Here is a 26565-nt window from a genome sequence, read left to right on the forward strand (position 1 = left end):
GCACTAAGAATCCTGGCCCCTCCCACGAACAAATGCCTTGGATTTATTCGTTTTTGAGCTAGGCGCTTTCATTTTCCATTATTGCTGAAAAACAAAAACGCCCAGCTCACAAATTGTCGAATAAAACATGGACGTCTATTTTTTTCGAAAATACGGTTCGGTCTGCCCCTTCACGGACCCGTTCTCGGAGATAAACGCCCATGGAGATAGACGTTTTCGTTCGATTATACCCCTCTATGCGTGCCCAACATGTGCCAAAATGAAGTTACTGCCTGACTACAGCGTGGCTCCTGCGGTAATTTCATTTTTAGCGCCCGTCCGATACGTGCGTTTGAAAAATAATTTTTATTTTTGGACGTGCGGTCATTACCGCGTTGGTCTTTACTGCTAGGTCAATGGCTGGCGGTAAGCTGTCAGACCCAAAATGGATGTGCAACAATTTTCATTTTGCCACACGTCCATTTTCGGCAAAAATTTTTAAAAAGGCCGTTTTTTACAGGCACGCTGAAAAATGGATCGGCGCATGCACAAAACTCACACCTACATTACCAAAAGCCATTTTTCAGCGCACTTTTGTAAAAGGACCCCAGTGTGTTTTAAGTCTGTACAATGTATTGGATATTTTCCTGTCGTAAATATGTCTGAAGTGTATGTCTACTGTTTGGCCAGCAGATGGTGCATGTTTATGCTTAAAGTTGTTACAGAGGACTGACTTCTCTTTCTTTTATTTGGCACACAGATAATAGGAAGTGACTGTAGTGATGTAACCAGTTTTTATTTAAAACTTGACTGTTCTGGGCTCTGATTGGCCTGGAGTTTTAAAATTACCCAGCAGCGGTTGGCTGTTGCTTCAGTTTCAGCCTGAGAGAAGAGAGAGAGCGAGAGCTCTTTGCTGAAGCCCTGTAAAAAAAAACGGTTATATTTGATAACTGGTGAACAGCTATACATGTCCTAATTTCCCCAGGTACTTTCTAGGAAGTATGCAAATGTTTAGTTAGTTTTCTAATTGATCCATTTTTCAGTTACCTGTTACTGTTTGCTATTTGTCCCAAGTTCTGATAGTAAACACATTTGTTTGCTCATTCTGTCTGGACTGATAAAGAATCTTGGTGGTTTGCGTCTGCAAGTGCTTTCTGGGAACTGTGGGACTACTGGGAGTGTGGCCCCAGTAACTTAGAAATCGCTGGGGATAATTTGAGAGTGGGAGACTCACCCAGAGGCGGTTGTGACCTAGTCGGTGCGAGGAGGGTGCTAGAGTAGAGCACGAGCAGCAGGCAGACCTGAACTGTGCTGTAGATAGACCCTCTAAGTGGCCTCGGGGTAAGAGGTTCAGAGTTGGGTTTTAGTACCAAGACACTTCTGAGCTCTTTCCAGAAATAGGGTTTGTGTGTCTCAGGGTCACCAAGCCATACTGTTACAATTTGATCCATCATCTGCTTTTGACTGGGTGGATCATTCTATTCTATTAGATGTCCTGGGAAAGATAGGCGATCACTGGAAATGTCAGATCCTGGTTTGAAGGGTTTCTGTAGTATAAAGACATAGGGTAAATATAGGTTTACACACTTCAGATACTGTGGGTCCCACAGCCGCCACCCCCCCCCCCCCCCCCCCCCCACCACCTTCTCCAATACCTTTTAAAGTGTTGATGTCAATGCTTAGACAGCTTTTTGATCTATGATGAATGTATATTTCTATGCTGATAACATTACAGTAATGATGCCTTCATTGATATCATTTGAGTATAGTCTGGCAGAGTAAAATTGTTTTCAAACTGGAATGCTGGGCCAGTTAATTTAGAGTGAAATTGAATACTGAAAAGACTGAGTCCCTGATGCAAAATTTAGCAAATCACTAACAGCTAACGATGCACAAAGGGGATCACATGCAAATGAGCTGCATGGATCCCCCTTTGTGCATCCTCACTGTTTGCGAATTCGAGCTGTCAAATGGATGTGACAGCTCTGATGCACTGGACCTCCCCAACCCCACACTTTTAATTTAAAATTTACCCTGGTGGTCCAGTGGACCCTGACCACCCCAATCTTTTTTTTTTCCAGTGGACCACAACCTCCCCCCCCCCCCAACTTCTTTTTTTTTTTTTAAATTTCCATGGTGGTCAAGTGGACAGAACCCCTTCCCCTGTGCTTGCACCCCCCCCCCCCCCCGTATCTGACCCCCACCCTGTACCTTTACAATAAGGTGTAGGCAGGAGGGCAGGAGCATTGGCTCCTGCCTCGGGCCTGCCCGGAACAAAATGGCAGTGCCCAGGCCCTGCCCAGTGCATCCTGGAATGCACTGGGCAGGGCTTGGGCACCACCATTTTGTTCTGGGCAGGCCCGAGGCAGGAGCCATTGCTCCTGCCTTCCTCCTTGTTGTAAAGGTACAGGGAGTGGTGGGGGTTTGGTCCACTGGACCACAAGGGAATTTTTTTTAAAAAGGTTATGAGCTCATTGTAATACATTTTTATTGGGTTCTCGGTGGCTGCTAACGGCACATGTTAGCCATGGATAACCCCTTTGTGCATTACTAGTTAGGTAAACGCTTGCTTTAGACTGGCTAGAACCAGTCTAAGCAAACGTTAATAGCACAGTAAGCTTTGTGCATCTGGCCCCAAGATTTTATGGCTCAGACCACCCTTGAAAGAACTGTTCTGCCAGACACTTTCCAACTCAAATAAAAGATTTAGTTTTGGAATTTGCCTTGAGAGTTTTGGGATCGTACTTGACCCATATCTTTCAATGGTAATGCAAATTAAACAACTAATTAGAAAGTTATTTAATAAACTGAGACAGCTTCAACATGGTAAAAATTTTTTATTTCAAGATCATTTTCAGTTAGTAGTATAGGAAATTGTACTATTCCAGTCAAATTATTGCAATTCGCTGTATTTGGGATATATTATTTACCACCAGACAGTGTTTACAAGTGCTGCAAAACACTGCTGCAAAACTGATTTGTGGGAAGCATAGGTTTGATAGAGCAACACAATTATTACAAAGCTTGCATTGGCATCTTGCTGAGGCCCAATATTTAAGATCAGTATGTTATGATTTTAAACAGACTAGCACATGACTATATGGTTATTTTAATTACAGTGTTTTCTTCTAAACATTTAGAGCCCTTTTTACTAAGCAGCACTAAGGGCGTGCTAGCATTTTTAGCGTAAGCTAAACGCTATATGGATGTCTCTAGCGTTTAGTGTGAGCTAAAAACACTAGCACGTCTTAGTGCACAGGGCCCTTACTGTGTTCTAGAGATAACTGTATTCTTCAATATCCAATGCTAAAATAAGTGAAATTTAAATCAATTTTACTATGTAACTTTGTAAGTTTATTTGCTTTGAAAATGAGCACCAATGTATAAAAGTTATCCAGAAAAAAAGTATTTTTTCTTTTTTTCTTTACTAAAGTGGACTAATATGGCAACTACATTTGCTTATCTTAACCAGAAGAACACTGTCCACATATCAAAACTGAAACACTTTAATTTGCTGTAGTACATACCCCTATTAAAAAGGGTACACCAAGCCCAAAGCATCAAACGTTCAATAAATAACTACATTATTTTTACTGCAAATAAGAGTGGTATTGTCTTTCCTCCTTTTGGCTTTCATGTTCCTGAGAAAAAGTCAGTCACTGTTTCTCCTGCAGCTGTACACAGCACCTTCTATTACATATTTAGAACAATAAAAACATTATAAAAAAAAAAAAAAAAAGGGACGACAGCAAGGTAATCTGGATACTCCTGGGTAGGAGCTTAATAGTGTACTGCTGGGCTTGCTGCTTTTTAAATAAAAGGCTCAGGATTTTACTATATGAAAATATAAAAGATTAAAAGCAAAACAAAAAAAAAAAACTCCACTCGTAAGGGGTGATCATTTGTTACCAATCTTAAATGAGAAAACATGTAAAAAAGGTAAAAAGCTTTGAAAAAAAAAAAAAAGTTCATAAGAGCCTCACTGTACTAATTGATTGCAGGCCACAGACTAGTCAGTATTTGGCTTTCTGGCTTTCTCCAGGATCTTTCTTTTCCATTCCTGGTAGTCTTGTCTGTCTGGCATTTCAATCTGGAGTTTCTCCTGCTTGCAGTGCATCATGCCTTCATCTTCTGTAGCGAAGAGAGACAGGTCACCTAGAAGAGAAGTATGAGAAAACTCAGTTTGCTTTATCAATATGCACATACAAATATACCCATATTCACAATTCTGGGGTAAGTCACTATTTTCGGTTGCCTTTAAAATCTCAAGGCCTGGCTCTTCCGCAGGTGAGCCTAAGTGTACTCTCACACAGCAAAAACTCTAGGTATGCACCCCAAACATCTTGTCTATTCTGTAGTGCAAATTAGGCCTGGTTTGACAGCATAATTGAGACTCTGATGAGCAATAGATTTGCACTTAACATGCACACACAAAGAAGCCCTGAAAGGAAAACAATTGAGCCAAAAGGAGAACTTTATCTACTGTATTGAGTAACCCAACTGTGGTTCAAACCGCTTTATCATGGCCCAGGATTTGTTAATTTAGCGGTTAACTAAGAAATAGCTGAACACTTGCTTAGACCTGGCAGCCACACCCCTCGCTGACTTAAGGCCTCTTACTGAGCCACGCTAGATAATGCCCGATGTGGTAATGCCGACTTTGAATGGGCTCCGTCAGCATTGTCGAACGGCTTGATAAAAGAGGCCCTTAGGGAGACAATATATATATATATATATATATATATATATATATATAGGAATACAGAAAAATCCCCTATCAGTTAGAGTCACACCGAGTGAAGGAGAAGCCTAGTAGCTAGAACAGCAGCCAGAGCTGAGCCTATACCACTGGCCCTCCTTGGGACTTTAAGCAAGTCACGTCGCCTTACACTGGTGATGCTAGGCACAAGTTTGTATTCAAGCAAGTGCACTATAGCGTTAGTAAGCAGTAATGCTGGTACAGCAAGTTATTAGTAAACAGGGCACATTGAATAGAATGGGACCTCAGTTTTTATTTTCCTGGGAATGTCCAGACTCTAAGTTGTAATCCTCATTGAACAGTAAGATATATGGCAGAATATAAGTTGTATTGTTAACATTAATGTCTTAAGGGCTAATATTCAGATTGCAGGAGAGAGCCAGGCTGCTTCCCACAGTCAGCATGGAGCCCGGATATTCAATGCCAAGCCATTTCCAGCACTGAATATCCAGTTTAAATTTGGCCGGTTTCAACTTAACCGGCCAAGCTGATATTCAGCACTGGCTGGTTAATTTGGAGCTGGTCAAAGTTATTCCACCTATTGTGGTGGCCAAATATGGCCAAACTTAGCCAGCTCCACCCTGGGGGGGGGGGGGGGGGGGGGGGGGGGGTGGAAAACCTGACAGATAGCCGGTTATATCAGACAATATAACCAGCTATCTTTTAGCTGTTAACTGCTGATATTCAGTGGGGAAAAGCCTGCGGGGGAGGGGGCCTAGATTATAGCCAAATGTAATTCACCAAGCTACCAATGAAAAAAGCATGAACTAAATCAAAATTAATGACCATGCTTGAATTGGAAGATCAGTGAATGTCTGGAGGAGACTCTACACCCCCCTCCTCCTGGAGTTTTAGCTGATAAGCAGAGTGGGTAGTGTTTCAACTTGAGCACTGTTAGGAAGTTCCAAAATGAGGCTTCTGTAGTGGGGTACACATGACAGGCTCTTACTTTAAGAGACCAGGAACTATATTTACTTTATTTATGGCAGCATTTATATATCTCCCATTTTCCAAACATATTTTGTTCAATGTGGCTTACAAAGTTAGGTGGTGGAGTTGTTAGAGTAATACATTTTAAAGAGAAAAAGATGGGGGAGTAGAGAATCAAGAGGGAAATTGTGGAAGGGGATCTACGTGTTCGGGGTTTGTTCGGCATCCAGGGTGCTTGGTTATGTATTTGTTTGCATAAGGGAGGACTGGTTGCATGTTGTGGGGGTAAGGGTGGTTCGTTTATGTCACTGCAGGCCAAATGAAGGTGTTCCATAGGGCAGATGCAGCTTAGGGGCCTTCATTGTTCAATCTGCAGTACAGTATTAAGAAAAGGAAAACAAAGAAAGTTCTTCCCAGAACTGAACGAAGCTTACTTTTCAAGACATGTACATGGATATGTGCAGAACTAAGACAATTAAACTCTCTCTGTTAAGAGTCCTCATGTCTGATGGTCCTAAAAGTAGTCAGTCTGGACAGGACGTCAATAATAAACATCATCATCGAGTAAGCCCACACTATGACCTTACAAGCCATCTTTTCCTCTGAAAAACAGGCTAATAAGGCAGCGGGTGGGACTTGTGGTTGCCAGTACAATGAAGGTTTGATTGTTTACAAATGAAAGTAAGGGAAAAGGATATGTGGTGGTAGGTGAACACCAAAAGATTAAGCCCACCACAGGCCCTAAAATAAAACCCAAAACGCTGGCATATGTTATCAATTTTTTTCCCTGCTTTATTATCTGCCCAATTTCCTTTTATACTGAGCAGCTTTCAAATGCTTAAGAAAAGTCTAAAATGGAAATAATAATAATAAGAAAAAAGGGCAAAAATTAAATCGACAGAGAAAAATACTGCCCCCCCCCCCCCCCCGATATTCAGAGCTATTAAACTGGCCAGGACCGGCTCCTGACTGGTTAAAATAGCACCATTAAAGCACCGATGTTCAGCATGAGCTAGCTGGTTATCTCCGCTGAATATTTGCGTTTAGCAACTAACCGGCTATATCGCGCAATGTAACTGGCTAGCTGTGACTATTCCGCGCTTCACCAGCTAAGTTTATCCACTAAATCAGACTGCCTAAACAGCAGTCCTATCTTTGACCACTAGAAACTTAATCGGCCAGCGCTGAATATTAACTTAGCCGGTTAAGTTTAAGCTGGCCAAAAAAAAAACCACCAAACAATGGACATTCAATATCGGTCACCAGAAATGGCCCGGCACAGAACATCCAGGCTTAGTGCCGATCACGGCACTTAGCCGGCCTGCCTCCCGCGGGCTGAATATTGGCCTCTGTGTTCATTACGTAACACCTCAACCACAGATTAAAGAGGAGCAGGCTAGTGGATAGGGACCATGGGCTGAGATACTACTACTACTTATCATTACTATAGCGCTACTAGACGTATGCAGCGCTGTACACTTGAACATGAAGAGACAGTCCCTGCTCAAAAGAGCTTACAATCTAATTAGGACAGACAAACAGGACATACAAGAGATAAGGGAATATTAAAGTGAGGATGATAAAGTGCCATCCGTGTGTTTCTTGCAATCCTTCCTCACACTCATAGGGGTAGGTTCAAGAAAGGGCACATAAAATTAGGTGCCGGGATACAGTGCACTAAGCATAAATTCTATTAACAGCAATTCCCAATACTAGCATAAGTCTGCATATGTGCGCATAACTTTAGGAGTGAGAACCAACGCTACCGTCTAACCGTAGACAGATGCGCAAATACCAGCATAACTACTTAGCATGCCCCCTGACCTGTTCACACCCCTGTGCACTCGATGGTATTCTATAACATGCAAACACAACTTGTGAGGGCAGTTGCGCACGTAACTGCTAATTGGTGCCAATTAAGGTCAATTGTGGACTATTATTGCTCATTAACATTAATTGCCAGCTCATTAATTTTATATGCACAACTGACCTTATTCTATAAATTGCACGTGCCAAGTTTATAGAATCTGGGGGAATAGTTCTTTGCCCAATGTTATCATCATCCTGGTTGTGTCTATTTATTTGGATTTTTGCTCACACCTTTTTCAGTAGTAACTCAAGGTGAGTTACATTCAGGTACACTGGGTATTTTCCCTATCCCTGGAGGACTCACAATCTAAGTTTGTACCTGAGGCAATGGAGGATTAAGTGACTTGCCCAAGACCACAAGGAGCAGCAGTGGGATTTGAACCGGACACCTCTGGAAGTCAAGACTAGTGCTCTAACCACTAGGCCACTCTGGAGGAGTAGTATCTCCCATTGCATTATAAGTCCCTGCCCAAAAGAGCTTATAATCTATGAGTTAATATCACTGTACAGCAGAGCTATGCAAATAAATATTGGCATTATGAGTAGACATAACAAAGGGAAAGAATTAAAATTTTCAAGCTGTCTCATTACCTTCTTCTTTTTCAATGCAGCTTAGCAACGTCCGTGGTCTTTTCACTGGCTGTGGTGTACTTTCTGCTTTGGAGGAAAAAGAAGAAAAAAAAATCTTTTGTCAGGCTATGAGGCCAAAGAAAGATATTAGCAAAGCCCTCAATCATTTTCAAAGGATTTAGCTAGTCGGACATAAGCCACGGTTCTGTGAGAAATACTGCACAATACTGTTCTCAGTATGTAAGACCTATGGCTCTTTCCCTGCTAGGATTCACCCATTGATTTGGAAAGGATTCTGGATAATCAGAAGAATGCTAATTCAATTCCCATTAGGAGGCAAGCAATGATTCCATGTTCCAAGATAGCCTGTTTGCACAGTGATACCATGTGACAAGCAGCAGCACAGATAAAGATCAGGAGCATTTAATGATAAATGTAGCTGCTTTTTTAAGAGCCTAAGGGGGGAGAAAAGATCCAGGTGTCACCAACTGGTAAAGGGGGAGGGGTGCAGGAAAGGAAAATTCAATCAATGAAGACAATGAAAGAAACAGAGGGAGTTGTCTTTCCTCCCTTCTCAATTAAGGTATCTGTGTACCCATCCAAGTTCATTTTTCTGATCAAATCCTTTATCGTACAGACACTTTCCTTCATATTTAGTCCAATGAATTTATACCGCCTATTATAATTGTACTCAGAATAGATGGAATGTAGTTTATTTTCTCAGGGTGGTTTACAAGTTGAACACAATATAGAAAACAGCATATTAAATCACCCTGTCGCTCCAAACAATACACTTACTACAAAGCTAGTATGCTCTTCCAAGATTCCTGATTCACATACAAGCCTGAGAGAGAAGCATGAAGAACACCTGGGATCCAAAGAAGGTTTTATAGATCTGGGGTTCTTGGGAAAACCCGACCAGGCAAAATGAAGCCATTTCTTAAATATTCATGTTGGTTGTCTTGCAAAATCTAACTTCAAACCATAAGTAAGTCTTAGCATTCAATCAGCAAAACATTGATATCCGAGACTGGATGAATAATGCTGGTTTTTAACTGCCATTTACTATGTTACCATGCCAGAAGCCTGCATTTGACTTCTGAGACTCCTTTTCCTGGCATGTCCACAGTTTTGGGAACTGGGCTTCTATTGGACAGCCCGAGGAGCACAATGGCAAAGACATACTCCATCCCCCAACTTAAACCTGCAGGTGGCCCTTCCAGGTTAAATTTGGCTCTACAAATCGCTACTGCTCCCCATCCTTGCATGAATCATGTGAATGCCGTGTGTTCACAATGAGCTAGCAACTACTTGTAGCAGGGTCATTATAAATCTGGGATTTGTGTACTGTGATATATGCCAAACTGTGTACAGTTACTTGCAGCAGTCTTACCAGCAGATTATTTTGCCCATTGTACGAACTATAAACTATTCATGATCACAATCTCCATTCATTATACCAGAGCATTAGCACATACTTAACTCACCGCAGATCTTTTGGCCTATCTTTTCCAACTGGGCACACAGCCGATCAAAGATGGCTTTCTTCCCACCAGATGCAGCCACCAGCTTAGTCTTTTCCACTTTAATCTTTAGGCATCTAATGCAAATATAAAAAATAACTCATTTAATCAGAATGACCTAAACGTTTTATGATAAAAGAGCAAAACGTTTGCCATCTTATCAGACCTGAACTGTACGGCAGTGTCTGGAACCAAATGCCAAATGATTCTGGCTCAAACAAGGATGGCATTATAAAAAAAAGCCAGAGCCACGAAAACAAATATGTTAAGTCAGCTGTTGAAAACACATGTGCCCTGATATTGAACTGTGGCAGTCAGCAGTTAAGTAAAATTGCCAACCACTGCAATTTACATGAAACTGAATGTTCACAGCTGGTACCAGGGGCATTGAAGATCAAGTTTCAGTGCAAACCTGCAAGTGGCAGCCAGTTAGCAGCAAGACCACTAACCAGATAAACTTAAGGTATCAAAAAGGTTTTACTAACTATTCGATTTATCTGGTTAGTGGTATGAAAATGGCCACCAACTGGTAACTCTGGGGTAGGCCCATGGGCAGAGCTTTGGGGACAATGTTATAAATGGTGCTAAAAGTTAGGTGCCAAAAACTGGGCACTAATGGCAGAGTTACGCACCAAATCTGTTCTAGAATACTAGTGTAACTCCATAGTTACACGCCAAACATTAGGCGTGACCACTTATGCCGTGTGTATGGCTGGCATAAATGGTGGGGCCTAAATGCAACTATTCTATAGAATGCACGCAAGAATAGTTAGAATGTGTGACACGCCCATGCCCCTCCTACATTAATGCCCTCTTTGCAAGAAAGATTAGGCTCCTCCCCCCTCCTCCTATGGGCCCTGCTGCAGATAACATGAGCTAAGCTTTAGTAAACAACCCCCACTAGTCTATAAAAAGTGCACCTAAGTCTCTCACACACAAAACTGCAAATTAGTGCCAACTAGTGTTTAACAACACCATTTATTTGCCAAGCTAATGCCATTATGTTATGCACATAAATGGGCCCTATTATATAACTGAGTGCCCAATTGTACCCTTTCTAGAATTTGGAGGCATTGGTCAGTGCCACTGAATATTCCACTGGCTGGCACTTATCTGGTTAGCAGTAAAAGTGCCTTTGAATATTGGACCTGTAGTTATTTGTAATATTATATACAGTCTATGGTACTTCCCCTTGTTACCCCAGTGCAGCATTCATTTAAAAGGTCCAACAAAAGAAACTATTCCTCCTCGACTCCCTGGCAGCTGTACTGTTTTGAACCATACACCACACAGAGACCCTCTCCTCACCTGCATGCTGTGTATAATGCTGCTGTGGTGAAAAGGGGCTTGGCCAAATCGAGGCCAGCTAGCTGTGCTTCAGGGAGGCTGGATTCGTACCTTTACGAGAAAACAAAAGGAGACTTTTAGGCACACTAACAGATTATTCCTTAACTCCATGCAAGTTATTCATGGCCTGAAGCCCAGAAGGCCAAACCCAGAACATTCAGTTCCCTAATGAGAAAAAGCTTTAGTAAACCAAGTCCTTAGGGTCCCAGACTGAAAGTCCCCTCAGTAACAGGGTTCAAAATAGCTGCATGTAATAAGGCAGGTAATTTTCCAACAACTGTATGCTGTTTACCTATATATAAAATACTTTTGAACATTAGCCCACACTGGATGGCGAGGGTGAAGGATATGTGCTACAACACTGTATGTACTTTTTTTTACCTGTGGAGAAAGGGGTGGGGTGGAGGGGAAGCAGCCCAAAGGCCCCAACCTAATAAAGTGTGAATGCTATTTACAGGAAAAAAAAAGGCGGGACATCCTACATATTCTATACACTAGAAAAACAGATCAGTCTTTCTGCCTCGATATCACAGTGATTCATATCAGTTTTGTTAAAAATGCTGCTCAAGCACTGTGAGCTACAGCCTTAAAAACCTTTCATACATACCCAACAAGGTACTACTTCGTTCCTTACCTCTGGAGTATTTTTGAAGCCGTGTTCACGGCCTCCATGCAGCTGTATTGTACGGCAAGTTCCCGGATGCTGAGGTGAGAGTCTATATCCAGCAAACATTCAAAAGACTTCAGACAGCTCTGGTAAGTCTTCTTGTTCAAGCCAGACAGCTTGATCAGGTAATCCTTCAGAGAACATGTTTTAAAAGATCAAATTTCTCTTTTCTATGAAAAGCGTTCACACAACAAGACTAAACACACCAGCAAAGAACCCACTTTACAGTACAGCATTAAGAAGAGCTGCGCCTTATTTGAAAGTTTTAAGTAGACACATTAATTCAGCCTCTAGTGTGTACAAGCCTTGACTACTGCAATATCGCCAACACAGGTTAAATGGTACACAGTGGAAAAAGGACACATACACATACTTTTACTTTGAAAATTTGCTGAAGTAAGGGGGTGGGGGGAAGGTTGTGCCTAGCATGGTAGTTTAGAGCTCCTACTGTTTTATTTTCTTTACTTTCTCTCCACACAGAAGGGTAGAAGCTGGGTTACCCTGTAGCCACAGCTTCATCGCCCTCCACAGGTCTAATTGACGCTCATGTTGTCTGAGGTGGACTGCCTGCAACTCTGGCTCCAGAGCCGGCATTAGGAGTAGTGGAAGGTGGCTTACCCACTTCCTTCCCCTGTCAGAAAGACATTGTTAAGATTGGAGCGGCTGGATCAGCCCAGGCAGCCGGGTGAGGTGGGGTCCTTCTTGGATGAGGAGCAGTTGGACGGCGTCAGTGCTACACCTGGTGTGAAGGCTAGAGCTTCTTCCCTGATTCAGACCAACAACAGCGTGAAGACGCTGTATTAATGGTTGACTAAGGCTCGACATCGAAAGCCTTGGATGGAAGGTCAAAGGAGATGGACTTACCCAGCAGATTTCTAACTCTGCAAGAGCTGATTCTGATAAGAGTTCTAAAGCATTTCAAATGATTTTCATAAAAGCTTAAAACCTATTTCTTAAGTGGGAGGCATTAGCTAAAATATGAACTCCTTGCCAGGGCAAAACGTGTGCTGTCTTCAATAAATACAAATGATATCTGGAGCTTCTGAAAATGATTCGGGGCAAGTGGACAAACGCATTGGTAACATGGAAGTAAAAATTACTACAAACTTTAGAATGGAAGCAACATTGATGTAAGACTAAATCTTAGGAAGAAAGTTGATAACCCGGAAAATGTCCAGAGAAGATTGAGATTTATCAATTTTCCTCCAAGTCTCCTATTTAACGGCCTTTGGATACGTTGAAAAAAAAACCAAAACAAAAACAACCCCCTTTTTTTGAGGTTCTAAAAATTCCTGATGCTTCCCCCCCCCCCCCCCTCCCTATCATGGGTGTAATGTCTGCCCCGTGATTCGTAGGAAGTGACTTGAGAAATTTAGGGATAGAATTATTAATGGTGTTCCCTGTTGTGGAGAGAGCAATTCAAAAGCGGAAACAGTTTCTGTTAATGAGACCATGAATCTTGCAGTTAGGGGATGAATTTTGGTTAAATTATCCTTGTAAATATGTTGTAAAATGGCAGCGAGTGAAGTACATTTTATCTGACCCACAGCAGCTTACCAACGTTTTGGTTGGTAAGAAGCCTGTTTCTAAGACTTCTCTTTCTCTGTCTTCTCCAGGGTAATCAAGTGGTTAATTACTCCCTATTGGGAAGTTTAGGCAAGATAACCCATCACTAACTTTTCTTATTTTGTAATTTCCTGGAATTCAGCTGGTTATGCCCCTCTATAATGGTGGACTGAATGGAGGTGTTCCCCCCCTCCCCCCCATTTCTTGTTCCTTATTTTGGAAACAGAGTTTGTTTCCTTATTCCATATTACCTACTCCAAAGCTACGTTCTTTTACAAGTTTACTTGGAGTGTATTGATCAATATTAAAAAATAAATGGTACATAAAAACTGCAAAAAGCCCTCCCACTAAATTCTTGAGAATTAAACAAAAAAAAAAAAAAAAACACAACAGAAGAGGTAAATTTCAAAGATGTTGTTGACAAATTATCTGCTGTATATTTGTTCTCTTTTGCAGCTTTCAATCACAGACACACACAACTGTGATTTGTTTTCTTTAACATTTAAAACAACTTGTGTTGTACAATTTCTGCTAATCTTACTTTATCTACTGGATGTTTCAGTGAGGTACAAGCCATGTCCAGGCACATCACTGCGGTGCTAGTTGCTGTGCTATGTGCAGACAAACCCATGCACTTCAGCTGGGAAAGGCGCATGTACTCCTCCGCTTTCCTGTAAAGAAAAAAAATATGAAAATCTCTTCCTCACAAATACTGTTGTCTTTCAAATCAGAAAAATGAGCATGTAACAAGCAGATTTACAATAACTTTACATTTGTGAGATTATTATATGCATTGCACATTGTAAAAATCACTTGCCTAAAACTATGGCTATGTTAGATGTAATTAATTGCATCTAAATACTACAATAAGAATACCTAAAGAAAATGTAAGTATTAAGTAGTAACCGACAGCCAGGACACTTACTGCCAGTTGTTTACTAAGGTGTGTTAGTGTTGTTAACCATGTAGGCACCAACAGGGATATTGTAGGCGTGTACACAGTTAACGCACGTTAAAAATATTAACGTGCTTATAACGCGGCTTAATAAATAGGGCCCTATATTTTTTCAATGACTAATATACTGACCTTTTAAGGGGTCCTTTTACTAAGGTGCGCTGAAAAATGTCCTGCAGTATAGGCATGGGTTTTGGGCGTGCACAAATCCATTTTTCAGCGTGCCTGTAAAAAATGCCTTCTTAAAATTTTTTGCTGAAAATGGACGTGCGGCTAAATAAAAATTGGCACGCGTCCATTTTGGATCTGAGACCTTACCGCCAGACATCGACTTAGCAGTAGGGTCTTTCACGTTAACCGTGTGGTAATCGCCTATGCGTGTTGGACTTACCACCCGATTTTCTGGCACATGTAGTGGACACACGTAAAAAATGAAGTTACCACACAGGCCATGTGGTAGCCAGGTAGTAACTCCAAATTGATGCTCGTTGGGCGAGCGTAGGTGCCTGCGTGGCTTAGTAAAACGGACCCTAATTTATTACATGTGTCATACTTTAGCTTACCTGTCCCTTCATATAGAGGTTTACTCTCAAAGAAACATCCGTATGCACAAGCCATCATGTTTGAAAATACAACTTTTTTTTTTCAGTATCCAGCCCACCTATTCCAGACCTCCTCCCTGTTCTCCCGAGCCCCAGGGTCCGAACACATACCTGAAGGCAGCCACCCTGCTGGTCTAGTGCATTTTTCAGGGCAGGAAAGATCCCCCGTCTTTCCTGCCCACTGCCGGATCTCTTTAAAATGGCTGCCGAGACTTACAAGGGCAGTCTCGTGAGGACACCGCGGGATCTCGGCATCCATTTTTAAAAAGCAATGCGACAGCGGGAGGGTCAGCGCTGGCAACAAAGACTGGGGATCTTTCCTGCCCTGAAGAATAGCTGACTTTTGGTATGTGCTGGGACCCTGTAGCTTGGGGGGGGGGGGGGGGGGGGGCAAACCAGCTCACCCTGCCAGAACACCACTGCATACACTGCTTAGTGGGTGGCTGTTCTACATGCGTGTTGTTGTTTTCCCTGCTGAGCTACTTTCTATAATTGCAAGCAGCTTATTTGCATGAGATTTCCTTTGAGCATTGCTTGCTATTTCAACTCGTTAACTTTTACTGGGGATCTAAAAGCTTTTTTTTTTTTTTTTACAGGGACTTAAAAAGTTTGGGAACCACTGCTCTAAGGGCTCGGATTGAAAGTAGACGCCCATCTAGGGGACGGTGTAAAAGCCAGATCTGCGGGCCGTCCCCCCATCTAGTCTGTCTAGCTCCACTTCCTGTTAAACTTTACTATGCCTCATTTTCGATTCAGAGATCTACATAAAACCCACCAATTCTATTTTTTTTTGTTTTTACCATGTCTTTGTGAGGCTTTTATTTGTTTATTGCATTTGTATCCCACATTTTCCCACCTATTTGCAGGCTTAATGTGGCTTACATTGTTCCGTCATGGCGATCGCCATTTCCGGAGTGAGAGATGCAAGTGGTATTACATTAAAGAATACATTTCCATCTACCACCCCCTTTCTATAATGGAAGAAAATATTTGTATAGATAACCAGGTATTACTACCGCTCAGAATGCAGACCCCTACCCTGTACAGAAAACATGTGTTAGCCAGTAACCTAGGGCACAGGGTGATAAGACTAATCTTCTGACCAATACATGCTTCAAAATAGGACCCACTACCAGTAGTATGAAGGATGTTGGTAGGCATTCTTTCCAAACAGAACTATCCACCGATCTTATCAGCCGTAATAAAGTGGTACGGACTCCTTACTGCATTAAAATTACATTTACTGCAAACCACTCTGGGTTAAAAGTAAAGCGCAAAGAGCAACCCCATCGCACGTCAGAGGAACAGAATCAAGCATGTCTTCTCACCTGAGCGCCGCCGTAGATGTGATACCTAACCTAGGCGCTAGTCTCTGCACAATATCCAGCTCCATACTTCCCCGTCCAACAGCTCAGGAGATTGAGATGGCTTCTTTTCTCTCGTCTCGGTCCCTTTCCTCCGTCTCAATTTCGCGGGAATCTTCTCCCGTGAGGGGATAGGCTGTGGATCGTCGTTCCCCCGCCCCTCCGTTGCCCGGATTGGCTTCTGGGAAACCGGCAACGTGGCACGGGAGACGCATCCATTGGCTTTTGGGTCAGCGTATTGTTCTTCTGCATTCCGCTATATGCAAAATACCCGCTGCTGTTCCCGGGTGTAGAAACGTATATATTTTTAAACAGAATCTATAAAATCCGGCACACAATTGGCGGATTTCCACATCACTCTGTCCCGAGATTAACCAATCAGCGCCAGAGCTGAGGTTCTCTGCGAGCCAATGAGAACAGCCGCTGGGTAGGAGGGCGGAGATGTGGGTGGGTGTGATCACATGATCGCGGGAGGCATACTTGGCTGCTGGTGCTTGTAGTGGTACGGTGATCATGGTAAGTGCCGTTAACGTCTCTGCGGCCTGTGTGATTGTTCTACCACGGTTTTCTTGGAGATGTGCTTCGGCGGGTGCGTGGCACTGGCCCTAGGGGGCGGGAACGGCCCGGTGTGTTGGTTCTAGGCGGTGTTTGGTGGGCAGGGCAGTGCTAGGCCCTGGCCTGCTGCTGGCCACCGTAGTCACGCTCAAAGGGAAAAGGGTAGCTGTCAGTTTCCCAATCTCAAGGAGATGAGGGAATCCCTCTCTGTCCTTGATTGTCAGTCGGGTAGAGGCTGGTGGTATGGTACGTTGTGACGACTTCTTGGCAGACTGTTAAAACTTAACCTTGTTCATTTGCCTGACAAGTTCTTGCCATAAATTGAGCCTGGTTGGGAGCATGGGAGAAAGGGCATCATATCAGTTTGTTTCATTTGTTTTCTTTTTTTCTTGTCATCCACCCAAATCGTAGAAGGGCGTTTTTGAGAGAGGATCTTATTTGAAATCTTAGAGTTCCAAATATTTTCATGTTTAACTTTCTTCAGTTCACGAAAAATTCATATTTCTTAATGAAAGTTTTAAAGGGGAAGTAGCACAAGATTGTATTCGTTCACTCCCCTTCCATCACCTGAGGTTAAAGCTTTTGTGATACATTTCAGGTATTCTGGGATTTTTGTTTAAGTAAATGGTGCTTGTGATATTAAGACACTTAAAATGCAATTCTGGTACTTTCTGTGGTGAGTGTCCAGGTAGCCCAGAGAATAGAAGACTTAGATGGCTTCTAGGTAGTGTGTTTTTAAGAATAAACTGTACTAATCAAGTTATTTATAACCTCACTTTAAAAATCCAAAGAAATATATGTGGATAAAAAGAGTGGAACCTAAGAAAAAGAGCAAAAGAATAGACAAATGGTAGAAAGAAGGCAAGGAATTCAGATTTATTTATTTGTTACATTTGTATCCCACATTTTCCCACCTATTTGTAGGCTCAATGTGGCTTACATAGTACCGGAGAGGCCTTTGCAGGCTCCGGTGTGAATAAATACAGGGTGATGTGGTAAGATCAAGTTCATGTGGCACAGCCACATTAGGGAGTCAGAGAACGGAAGAGTTGTGTTATGCCCATTATGTGCTTCGGTTGTGTTGCAGAGATTAGGCATTTAAGTTGGATCAGTGGGGTATGCCTTTTTAAACAGGTTGGTTTTTAGTGATTTCCTGAATTTTAGGTGGTCTTACGTCGTTTTCGAGGTGTTTTCACTTTCCCTCTGCTAGACCTCTATCTGACTCCTTCACACGGGGGACTAATAGTACCTATTTCATATATCAGGTTCTGTATAGTTTCTCTAACCTCCATTGTCACCCAATCATAAGGGGGTCTGTTCTGGGGTGGCATTAGGAGCCGTAATTGAAAACTAATTCCCATAACTACTGCTTTCTGTTTTTCTAGATCTAGGTATATTCTGGACCATTTATGTTCCCACATAAATCTTATTAAACATCTGTCTAAGTTTCTGCAAAGACTGAGTGTCACTTGTATATGATCTACCTTGTAGGCTAAATGTTAGGTAAAGAGAAGACAGAATCTATAAAAATAGAGACAGAGATAGGTTTAGATAAATAGATACATTTTATTTCTTACCCAAAGACAAGTCTTCAAATTGGTACAAATACAGACATCAGATTCTGGTTTCAACCGCACAGGGCTTCGCCGTCTGACAGAAGCGTTGGAGAGGAGTCCTCTACTAAGGCAAACGTCTCCCCTCTTTTATACACAAACCTCTCCATAGAAGTGAATGGTGAGAAACCTAGCTCCTAATATGTCTCAACTTCCTGAGATCATACTTTCCCATGTGATCTGCTATCTGATGTGCCCACCTCCTTCCGTTCTCAGCTACTGCTAATTATCAACATGTTTTGGGAAGCGTTGAGATAACAGTTTCACATCTTCCGGCTGCAATACTTTTCATACCTTTCTCATGAACTCTGTATTACCTCTGTATCATTGTATACCAAAACTAATAAGCTCCATTTTATTCATCTGATCTTTCATTACAGGTGCTATATTTGAATTAAAAATTGTACCAATTTGTGGCAGAACTCATTGTTCAGACCTGCTTTTTGCAGATTCTCAAATATTAAATCACTTACTTGTTGTTTGGCCTAGTCAGTACTTTTTCAGTTGTTTTTAGGCTGCATAGCTTTGGCCAGCAATATTCCAGTGGTAGCCTTAAAGCTAGGCCATATATTAACAGAGGCTTTTGGTAATGCGTTCCATAGTTGTGTGCTTATGTAGGAAAAAGTAGATGCGTAAGTTTTGTATTTAAGTCCTTTGCAGCTTGGGTAGTGCAGATTTAGATAAGATCGTGTTGATTCGGATGTATTTCTAATTGGTAAGTCGATCAAGTCTGTCATGTAACTCGGGGCTTCTCCGTAGGTGATTTTGTGAACCAGGGTGCAGATTTTGAAGGCGATGCGTTCTTTGATTGGGAGCCAATGTAGATTTTTGTGGAGGAGTTTTGCGCTTTCAAATCGCCTAGCTGCCGTGTTTCTTTAAGGTTTGTTCTTTACAACCCACATAAATTCCATTGCAGTAATCTAAGTGGCTTAGTACCATTGATTGTATCAGGTTGCAAAATGTTTCCCTCGGGAAGAATTGCTTCACGTATTTGAGTTTCCACACTGAGTGGAACATTTTCTTTGTTGTGGATGCCACTTGGCTCTCTAGTGTTAAGTTATGGTCCATTGTAATGCTGAGGGTTTTCAAACTGTTTGAGATAGGAATGGTGTGATCTGGGGTGTTGATATTTGTGGGGATGTCCACGCTGTGTTGGGATGAGAGGATGAGACAATGAGTTTTTTTCTTTATTGAGTTTTAGTTGAAATGCATTTGCCCATGAATGTTCATGCTGAGCTTGATTTCGTTGGTGATTTCTGTCAGTTTGGTTTTGTAAGGAATGCATATTGTGACATTGTCTGCATATATGAAAGGGTTAAGACCATGGTTGGATAAGGACTTGGCAAGTGGGGTCATCATTAAGTTGAATAGGATCGGTGATAGCGGTGATCCTTGCGGTACTCCTCAGTCTGCTTGGTGCCTACTTCCAATATGAGGTAGGGGTGGACATTGTCCACCCAACTCAATATTAAATACCTGAGCTGGCGGTAATCCTCTAAGCTTCGCCAGCTGAAGATGTCTCTGAAGGCACGCTGAACTCCCTTCAGCGCACCTCATTTGGCGGCAGCTTTAGTGAGTGGTCCTGATGCTGGCACCTGGCACATTCTCAGTTTTGGCACATGAAGGGAACTTGTTGTGACATCTTTGGTTGGCAGGGCTTGGGGATCACCACAAGCTGCAACAAGGGTGTGTTGCTGCTTGGTGGGACTCGGCCCAAAGTGGGTAGGCTCAGACCCATTAGGGTCCACTTGTGGTTACCCCACTGGTCCCAAGGACTGGGTTGCGAACTCCTGTATTATGGAGATATCAGTTCTTCCAAACTGGCGTGACCTACAAGGTAGTATATTTTATCTTGATACGCATTAATACTGTGTGACTGAAATCTATACATGTAGTTAAAATGTTACAGAAGGGGTGTGTGACAGTGCATACTTATACAAAGTGAATTGTGTGTTTTAGCTATATCTGATTCATTGATGATACATATATAGTTTTTATCAGTGTATTGGTCTACAAAGCTTTTCCCCAAAGACACAGAGTATGCCCTTAGGAGGCAACTCTTTAATTGGGTTCCTCTTTTTAGGTGTCCCAATGCCATGTGGTGAGAGCCTGTTCTATAATGTGATAGAATACCGTTGTAGTCAGTCAGATATTCGTGACTTCAGTTACACCAGCCAGAGACCTGGTATAAATGCAGCAAAGGCGTGTGTATTTCATAGTATTGAGTAAGTGTTGGCTTCATCCATGTGAATTTACATATGCTATTACAGGAGGGCAGTTGCTTTGCTGCCACTTAGTGCATAAACTTATTTATATATTAGAATTTGCCACTTTTCTGAAGAAATTCACCCAAGGAAGTGTACGACAAGAATAAGTTGAACAGCAGTAAAAATATTCATATAAGTACATAGTATGATGTATTACTCATTTGCAATGTCAACACAATACACAGTAAAACATTTTAATAGCATAGGGTCTAAGCAAAGATGGAACATATAAATAAGAGAGAGTAAAATGAGTTAGAAAACAAGGGGACTAAGTTTAGCAAGTCCTTCTGCAGTATCTGTTAGTCTTTGTGTGTGTGAATAGCAAGTTAGCTGCTGCTGCTTCCATTAAGCAGCTTTCACTTGCTTCCTGCAGTAACGAGAGTCTTGTTACAGATTGGTCAAAGTTTGAATCAAGGTTTGCCTCTTAACCGTTTCCTCTGGTACCAACTTCACCTCTTTTGTAGAAGAGCAATATCCATATGAAGATCTCGAAGATGGCTCAAGAGCCTTTGCCTTTTAATGGAACTACATTCCAAGTCACTACTTTACAGCTGCTCCCAGCCATGGTAGTCCAGCATTGAGTCCTCTTCCCCCCACCCCTCCCCTAGGGTCATCCCAACCAGTATATTAGTGTAAGTAACCACCCATCTTGGTGTCCCTTTGGTTCCCTTCCCCCTCTCACTTCCTTTCCCATCTCCCCCCCCCCCCCAATAATCCAACACTTACAGCCCCAATGACCACACTTGCAAACACCCCACTCAACCCCCACACATCCATATTCCATTCATCTCAACTGCTGAAAAATACTACTGAAGCTGAATCTGTACAGCCGCGATCAGGTCACAGACCGTAGAAGTCTGGCCAGCACTGGCTTTGCTTCCTAATTACTGGTGTTGCCATCTAATCACTGCTAAGCTTCCTTGTTTCCGTACCTTCTATACAGGATTGCTTTATGTTTAACCCACATTTAAATTTTGTTCTGTTTTCATCTCCTCCACCTCCTGTGGGAGGGCATTCCAGGTATGTACTATGCTCTCTGTGAAAAAATACTTCCTGATGGTTATACCTGAGTCAGCCCCTCTGCAATCTCAGTTCATGTCCTGTAGTTCTACCACCTTCCCATCTCTGGAAAAGGCTTGTTTGTAGATTAATACCCTTCAAATATTTGAATATCTGTATAATATCACCCCTGTCTCTCCTTTCCTCCAGGGTATATATGGTAAAGGCATGGTTTTGGCAGGATTGTGTTGTGGAGATGCTTTGCAGTAGTGAAAATAAGGAAGGCTGTGATGAGCAAAAGGAAGAATGGTCTTGCAAAGTGCAGATAGATCCTGGAGGAAAATCTGTACCAGTATGCTATGGGACTGGGGAGCAGATTCATATTTCAGCAGGACAGTGATTCCAAACAAAAGCAACAAATGAGTGGTCCTGTTAGTCCAGATCTGAATCCAGTGGTTTAACTGCTTTGTGTGTCCCCTTGTTAGGCAGTATTCCAAGCAATTCATAAACAATAAACAAAACCTGTGACTAAGCTTGGACACTTCAGCCCACAGATGGTGGCCATTCAGCATGAATGTTTTAGCTTTTCTAGACCAAAAACTGCACCTTTCTGCTATGCAAAACTGATCGTAAACAAGTCTTAGCTTCTGTTGCTGCAAAAGGGTTTCCACCAAGTATTGATTCAAGAAGTGTGTACACTTTTGCGATTGACTGTTTTCTTTTTCAATGGTTTCTGAATGATTTTGTAATTGTTCTTGTTATGATTATTTGGGTTTATTACTCATTTTTCCAAGTCCTAGCTCAAGGTGAGTTATGTAGAATGCCTAAATTGGTTTATGATCTAGTTGTACTGATCTCTGTTTTGGTGGTACTTATATACATAGTGTTTCCTGGCTCATCATGCCACAACTTTACATTCAGTTACAGCAGAATGACAGAAAGGCGCAAAGTTCAGGATGTGTTTTTCTTTTATTATTGAGATTTTGAAATCATAATTCCAATAATAAGCTAAAGAAATTCCAGCATTTTTCAAAATAGTCAAAAAGAAATAACATAACAGAAATTAGGTAATGCAGCTGCCATGACAAGAAGAAGAAAAGAGAATACAAAAAGCTAAATAATAACTTAGAAAACAATGAAGATCCAAAAACAATCTCACACTAAACATGACATCTTAACTTCATAGAATCCTTAACTACCCTCAGAAGTAACAAAAGTATTACATACTTTTATTCAAAAGATCAGGGCTGTTGAGAGACTGACTGGGCCTGGGGCAGGACTGCCCCTCCACCCCCCAGGATTGCCGCCCCCCCTCAAGGATCGCCACCTCTGCTGCCGCCGTCCCAGAATCCCCCCCCCCCTGGCCACAACTGCAAATACCTTGGCTAGGTCCTGCCAGCAGAAAAGGCCTTCCTCTAGCGCTGCTCTTCACTCTGCCGCTTGGCCTGCAGCTGCTTTTTCTCTCCTGTCATGCGTGCTCTGTTTCAAAACTGAGCATATGCGGCCTGAGATGAAGAGCAATGCTGGAGGAAGACCTCTTCTGCTGGCGGGGCCTGGGGGTTACCCCTGCCAGCCAAATCAGAGGCCCTGGCCCGAAGTCCTGCTGTGTCTGCTCCTCCGCAGCCTCCAAGGGGGACCCGGCAGTGGAGTTTTTTTTCTTTCTCTTGCTCCTGTCTGGACGCGATCACCTGGGTCCTGTCAGGAGCAGGAAAGAGAGAGAGAGAGACCCCTGCGCTGCCCCCCTTCCCTCTTGGTGGACCTGCAAAAGATCTATATAAATAATTCCCACCTCCAACGTTCTGAAGCTCACTCAGCACCATTCACCCTGACTCATACACTCGCCCTCAACCATGCACCATCTCTATAGGGTCTCGCCACCATTGACCCTCACTGATAGACTCCCCCTTAGCCACACCCCATCTGGACATAAAACGCACCTCCAATGTTCGAATGAAGCCTCAGGCCGGAAACTTGAGGTGGTTTAGATATCCGGTTTGCCCATGAGTGTCTGCCCCGCCCTCGCGTCACAACGTGATGACGTTGCGAGCGGAACAATGGCATTGGCCTCTTACCGCGTCCTGTCGTCATTCCAACACCGTGTCGCTTCCCTCCTTAGGCGCACCGCCCCCCGTGACCCTTCATTCCATCCTCCGGGATCCCTCCCCCGTGACGCTGTTCTTCCACACTCCTCCTCCTCCTCCTGAGTTCCGCACCCTGTGAGAAGCCGGGGGCGGGGCACAACAGCAGGCAAACGCTGGCGCCGGGTTCGGTGCAGAGGGAGCTCAGGTATGACTCTGACGGAAGGATGACCGGGACCGGGGGGGGGGGGGGTACGTTGAGAGGGGGGAGGACAGGAGTCCGAGGGCTGCGGGATACATGAGTCTGTTCCACCTACACTTAACACTCTCTGACTCCAATCGAAAAAAACAAAATGCTCAGACAACAAATGTATTCACTGGAATAGGAAGGGAGCGAAAAAGGGAGGGGGGGGAATCTGCAACGGTGACACAGACCGGGGGGGGGGGGGGGGGGGAATACCCTGGCACTGGGAGGGAGGGGGGACCCTGGCACATACTCTCATTCTCTCTCACACACTCGCACCCACTCTCACTCTCTGTCACACACACACACACACACACACACACATTCACTCTCTCTCACATAGTCACTGTCATACACACTCCGAGGAAAACCTTGCTAGCGCCCGTTTCATTGTGATCAGAAACGGGCCTTTTTTTACTAGTATCTTTCTAATTGTGATGGGTAAAAACATACTGTTTCTGTGCCAGGATATCAAATATTTGCAGAGAAGCCTTAAAAAGAACCTTCTGCTGTCAATCCTCTAGATTTTAATCTTAGAAACAGATTTCCTCCAGATGTGTGTGGAATAAGCCACATCTGGGATTTTCTGGCCACAAAACAGAACTTTCTTTTTGAAATGAGACAACGCCAGTAAAACGTATCTTTCTCAGTAGTTCTCAAGAACTTTCTAAGAAATTTGTCAAATCGAGACTACCTCCCTCGAGAGAGTCAAATACTCCTTCATTCATATCTTTCACCCAAGATCACATAGGAACATAATAGGATGTGTTTTTCATTTTGTTAAAGTATGTTGTGTAGACCAATGAAACAAGCTCCTCCATTTCATGATACTTTTTAGATAGCAGAATGTGAAAAATACATACAGGAGTGTGAAAACTATTATTTTCTTATAAGATCTAGGAATATTATCCTTTTGTTTTAAGCACTTTTGACTGTGAAAGTAAGAATGAGTGTTAACTTTGAATCCTCATTTGGAGTTTCAGCACTGCAGATAAGGTGCTACCGTCAACTGACAATCTTAAGGTGTTAGTAGCAGTGTTGGTTGAATGTTTTCCTCCTGTGCAGCTCTTCTTTCAGTGTCAGACAGGCAATTTAATAAGCCTTGCCTTATTACACTGATTTGTTTTATGCACAGTATAATTTAGTCAAGTAGACTTGTGTTCAGGTCTGTTCTGGCTGATTAGGGAGAGCAAACCCAGGGTTGATTGAGAACAGGTTTGATTGAGAGAACAGGAGATGTCAAAAAGTTGAAGCCACTTAGGTTAGTCTGTGTTTCCCCTTCTCTGTGCAGCCGTTGTTCTGCATACACTCAAAGCAAACAAACCTATGAGCTGCTGTATTCATGTTATTGTTCTTTATTGTTGGTAGCATTTTTATTTAATCTCATATTTTCAAACATTCCAGTGTGTGTAGCATATGGATGTACACAGAGGAAGTATAACGGAATAACTTTTCATAGGTAGAGTAGTAATTTGTTATAAATCGTAATCAGTGTCATTTGCAGGGGCTGGTTATAGGGACACCCTAGCATGTGTTCATGCAGAGATTTTTTTTTTCTCCTGGTAAAGGGCTACTAAAACAGACATCATGTTATGAGAATCAGGTTCTCAACATTCAGAGTTCCTATCTATTACTTATGACATTTATATCCCACGTTAAACATGAATTAAGTTGAAACTTGGGAGCATTAAACATTTATTTTTCTTGCGCTTAGATCAAAAGAGAAAGATGGTTTGTGGAAACATCTTTTGTTTTGTGGAATGCAGTGGTATATTATAAAAATGCACTATTCTTGATTACTACTATTTAAAAGTGAAACTAGACTGCCCCAATTTGTCTCTGTATTTTTGTGTCCTTTAGACTGAAAGCTCTTTTGAGCAGGGACTGTCCTTCTTTGTTTAATTGTACAGCACTGCGTAACCCTAGTAGCGCCTTAGAAATGTTAAGTAGTAGTAGTAGATATTCAGTAATGAGGGCAGAGCTACTTTCATGTAGAAGTCCCGAGTCACTCTGAATGTGCCAACATTTTCCAGTTCTGTGATTTATATTTCTTTTTCAAGTCAACAGCAGTTTCTCAGCTATTACCTAAATGCGAACACAATGTTAATGAATAAGTTTTGACTGTATTCTGTTATTCTCTCACTGTATTTCCACTTTTGGCACAGTAAGTCATCACAAGGACAAAATATAAGAAAACCAATGGACTGCATTAGGGACTTATAGCCCATTTAGTTATGTTTAAACAAATGAGAGATCTGTATGAGAGAAAATATTTATTTTTATTATTTTGACTTAGAAAACCACTTTTCCCTGAAACATCCTCAAAAACAGAATAATCCATTTGTACAAAAGTGATGAGGTGAAAATGTGATTCCATGTTCCCCAATGAAAGAGTTTAATTTTACTTCCAATCTTTATAACACCAGGCTTCCCAAGGCAGATTACAACAGTTAAGATGAACCCATCAGTAATCAGGATATCCTTCAGTGAAATTTGACCATGTATTACTGTATTGTATAGAACAGTGTAGAAAAATGAGCATAAAGTACAGCCTTAGTTTTGAAGCTGTTTTAGTAATATTCAGTTTTAATTTCATGATATTTATATCTGCATATGGGAAGATTCCAAATTAAAAAGCTGTCAAATAAGTTAAAAAAAACAACCACCTGTTGTTATCC

At 42.2% G+C, this 26565-nt stretch overlaps 2 protein-coding genes across 2 annotated transcripts in view; one reads left to right on the top strand and one right to left on the bottom strand.

The window, feature by feature from the left end:
- Nucleotides 1-2813: 2813 nt before the first annotated feature.
- ORC6 (origin recognition complex subunit 6) lies at nucleotides 2814-16311 on the bottom strand. Its single transcript, XM_030202543.1, has 7 exons — nucleotides 16096-16311; nucleotides 13752-13881; nucleotides 11612-11775; nucleotides 10939-11028; nucleotides 9595-9707; nucleotides 8129-8191; nucleotides 2814-4134 (listed from the first exon to the last, which is right to left on the bottom strand). The coding sequence occupies exons 1-7, from the start codon at nucleotides 16158-16160 to the stop codon at nucleotides 3989-3991; spliced, it is 771 nt and encodes a 256-aa protein (XP_030058403.1). The 5' UTR covers nucleotides 16161-16311; the 3' UTR covers nucleotides 2814-3988.
- A 254-nt stretch (nucleotides 16312-16565) lies between these two features.
- VPS35 (VPS35 retromer complex component) overlaps nucleotides 16566-26565 on the top strand; it is a 131323-nt gene continuing 121323 nt past the window's right edge. Inside the window, exon 1 of the mRNA XM_030204390.1 lies at nucleotides 16566-16647. Within this exon, the coding sequence (XP_030060250.1) occupies nucleotides 16645-16647 (3 nt within the window). The 5' untranslated portion in view covers nucleotides 16566-16644. The remainder of the gene's footprint in view (nucleotides 16648-26565) is intronic.

Source organism: Microcaecilia unicolor, chromosome 5 (assembly GCF_901765095.1).
Source record: "Microcaecilia unicolor chromosome 5, aMicUni1.1, whole genome shotgun sequence".
NCBI lineage: Eukaryota > Metazoa > Chordata > Amphibia > Gymnophiona > Siphonopidae > Microcaecilia > Microcaecilia unicolor.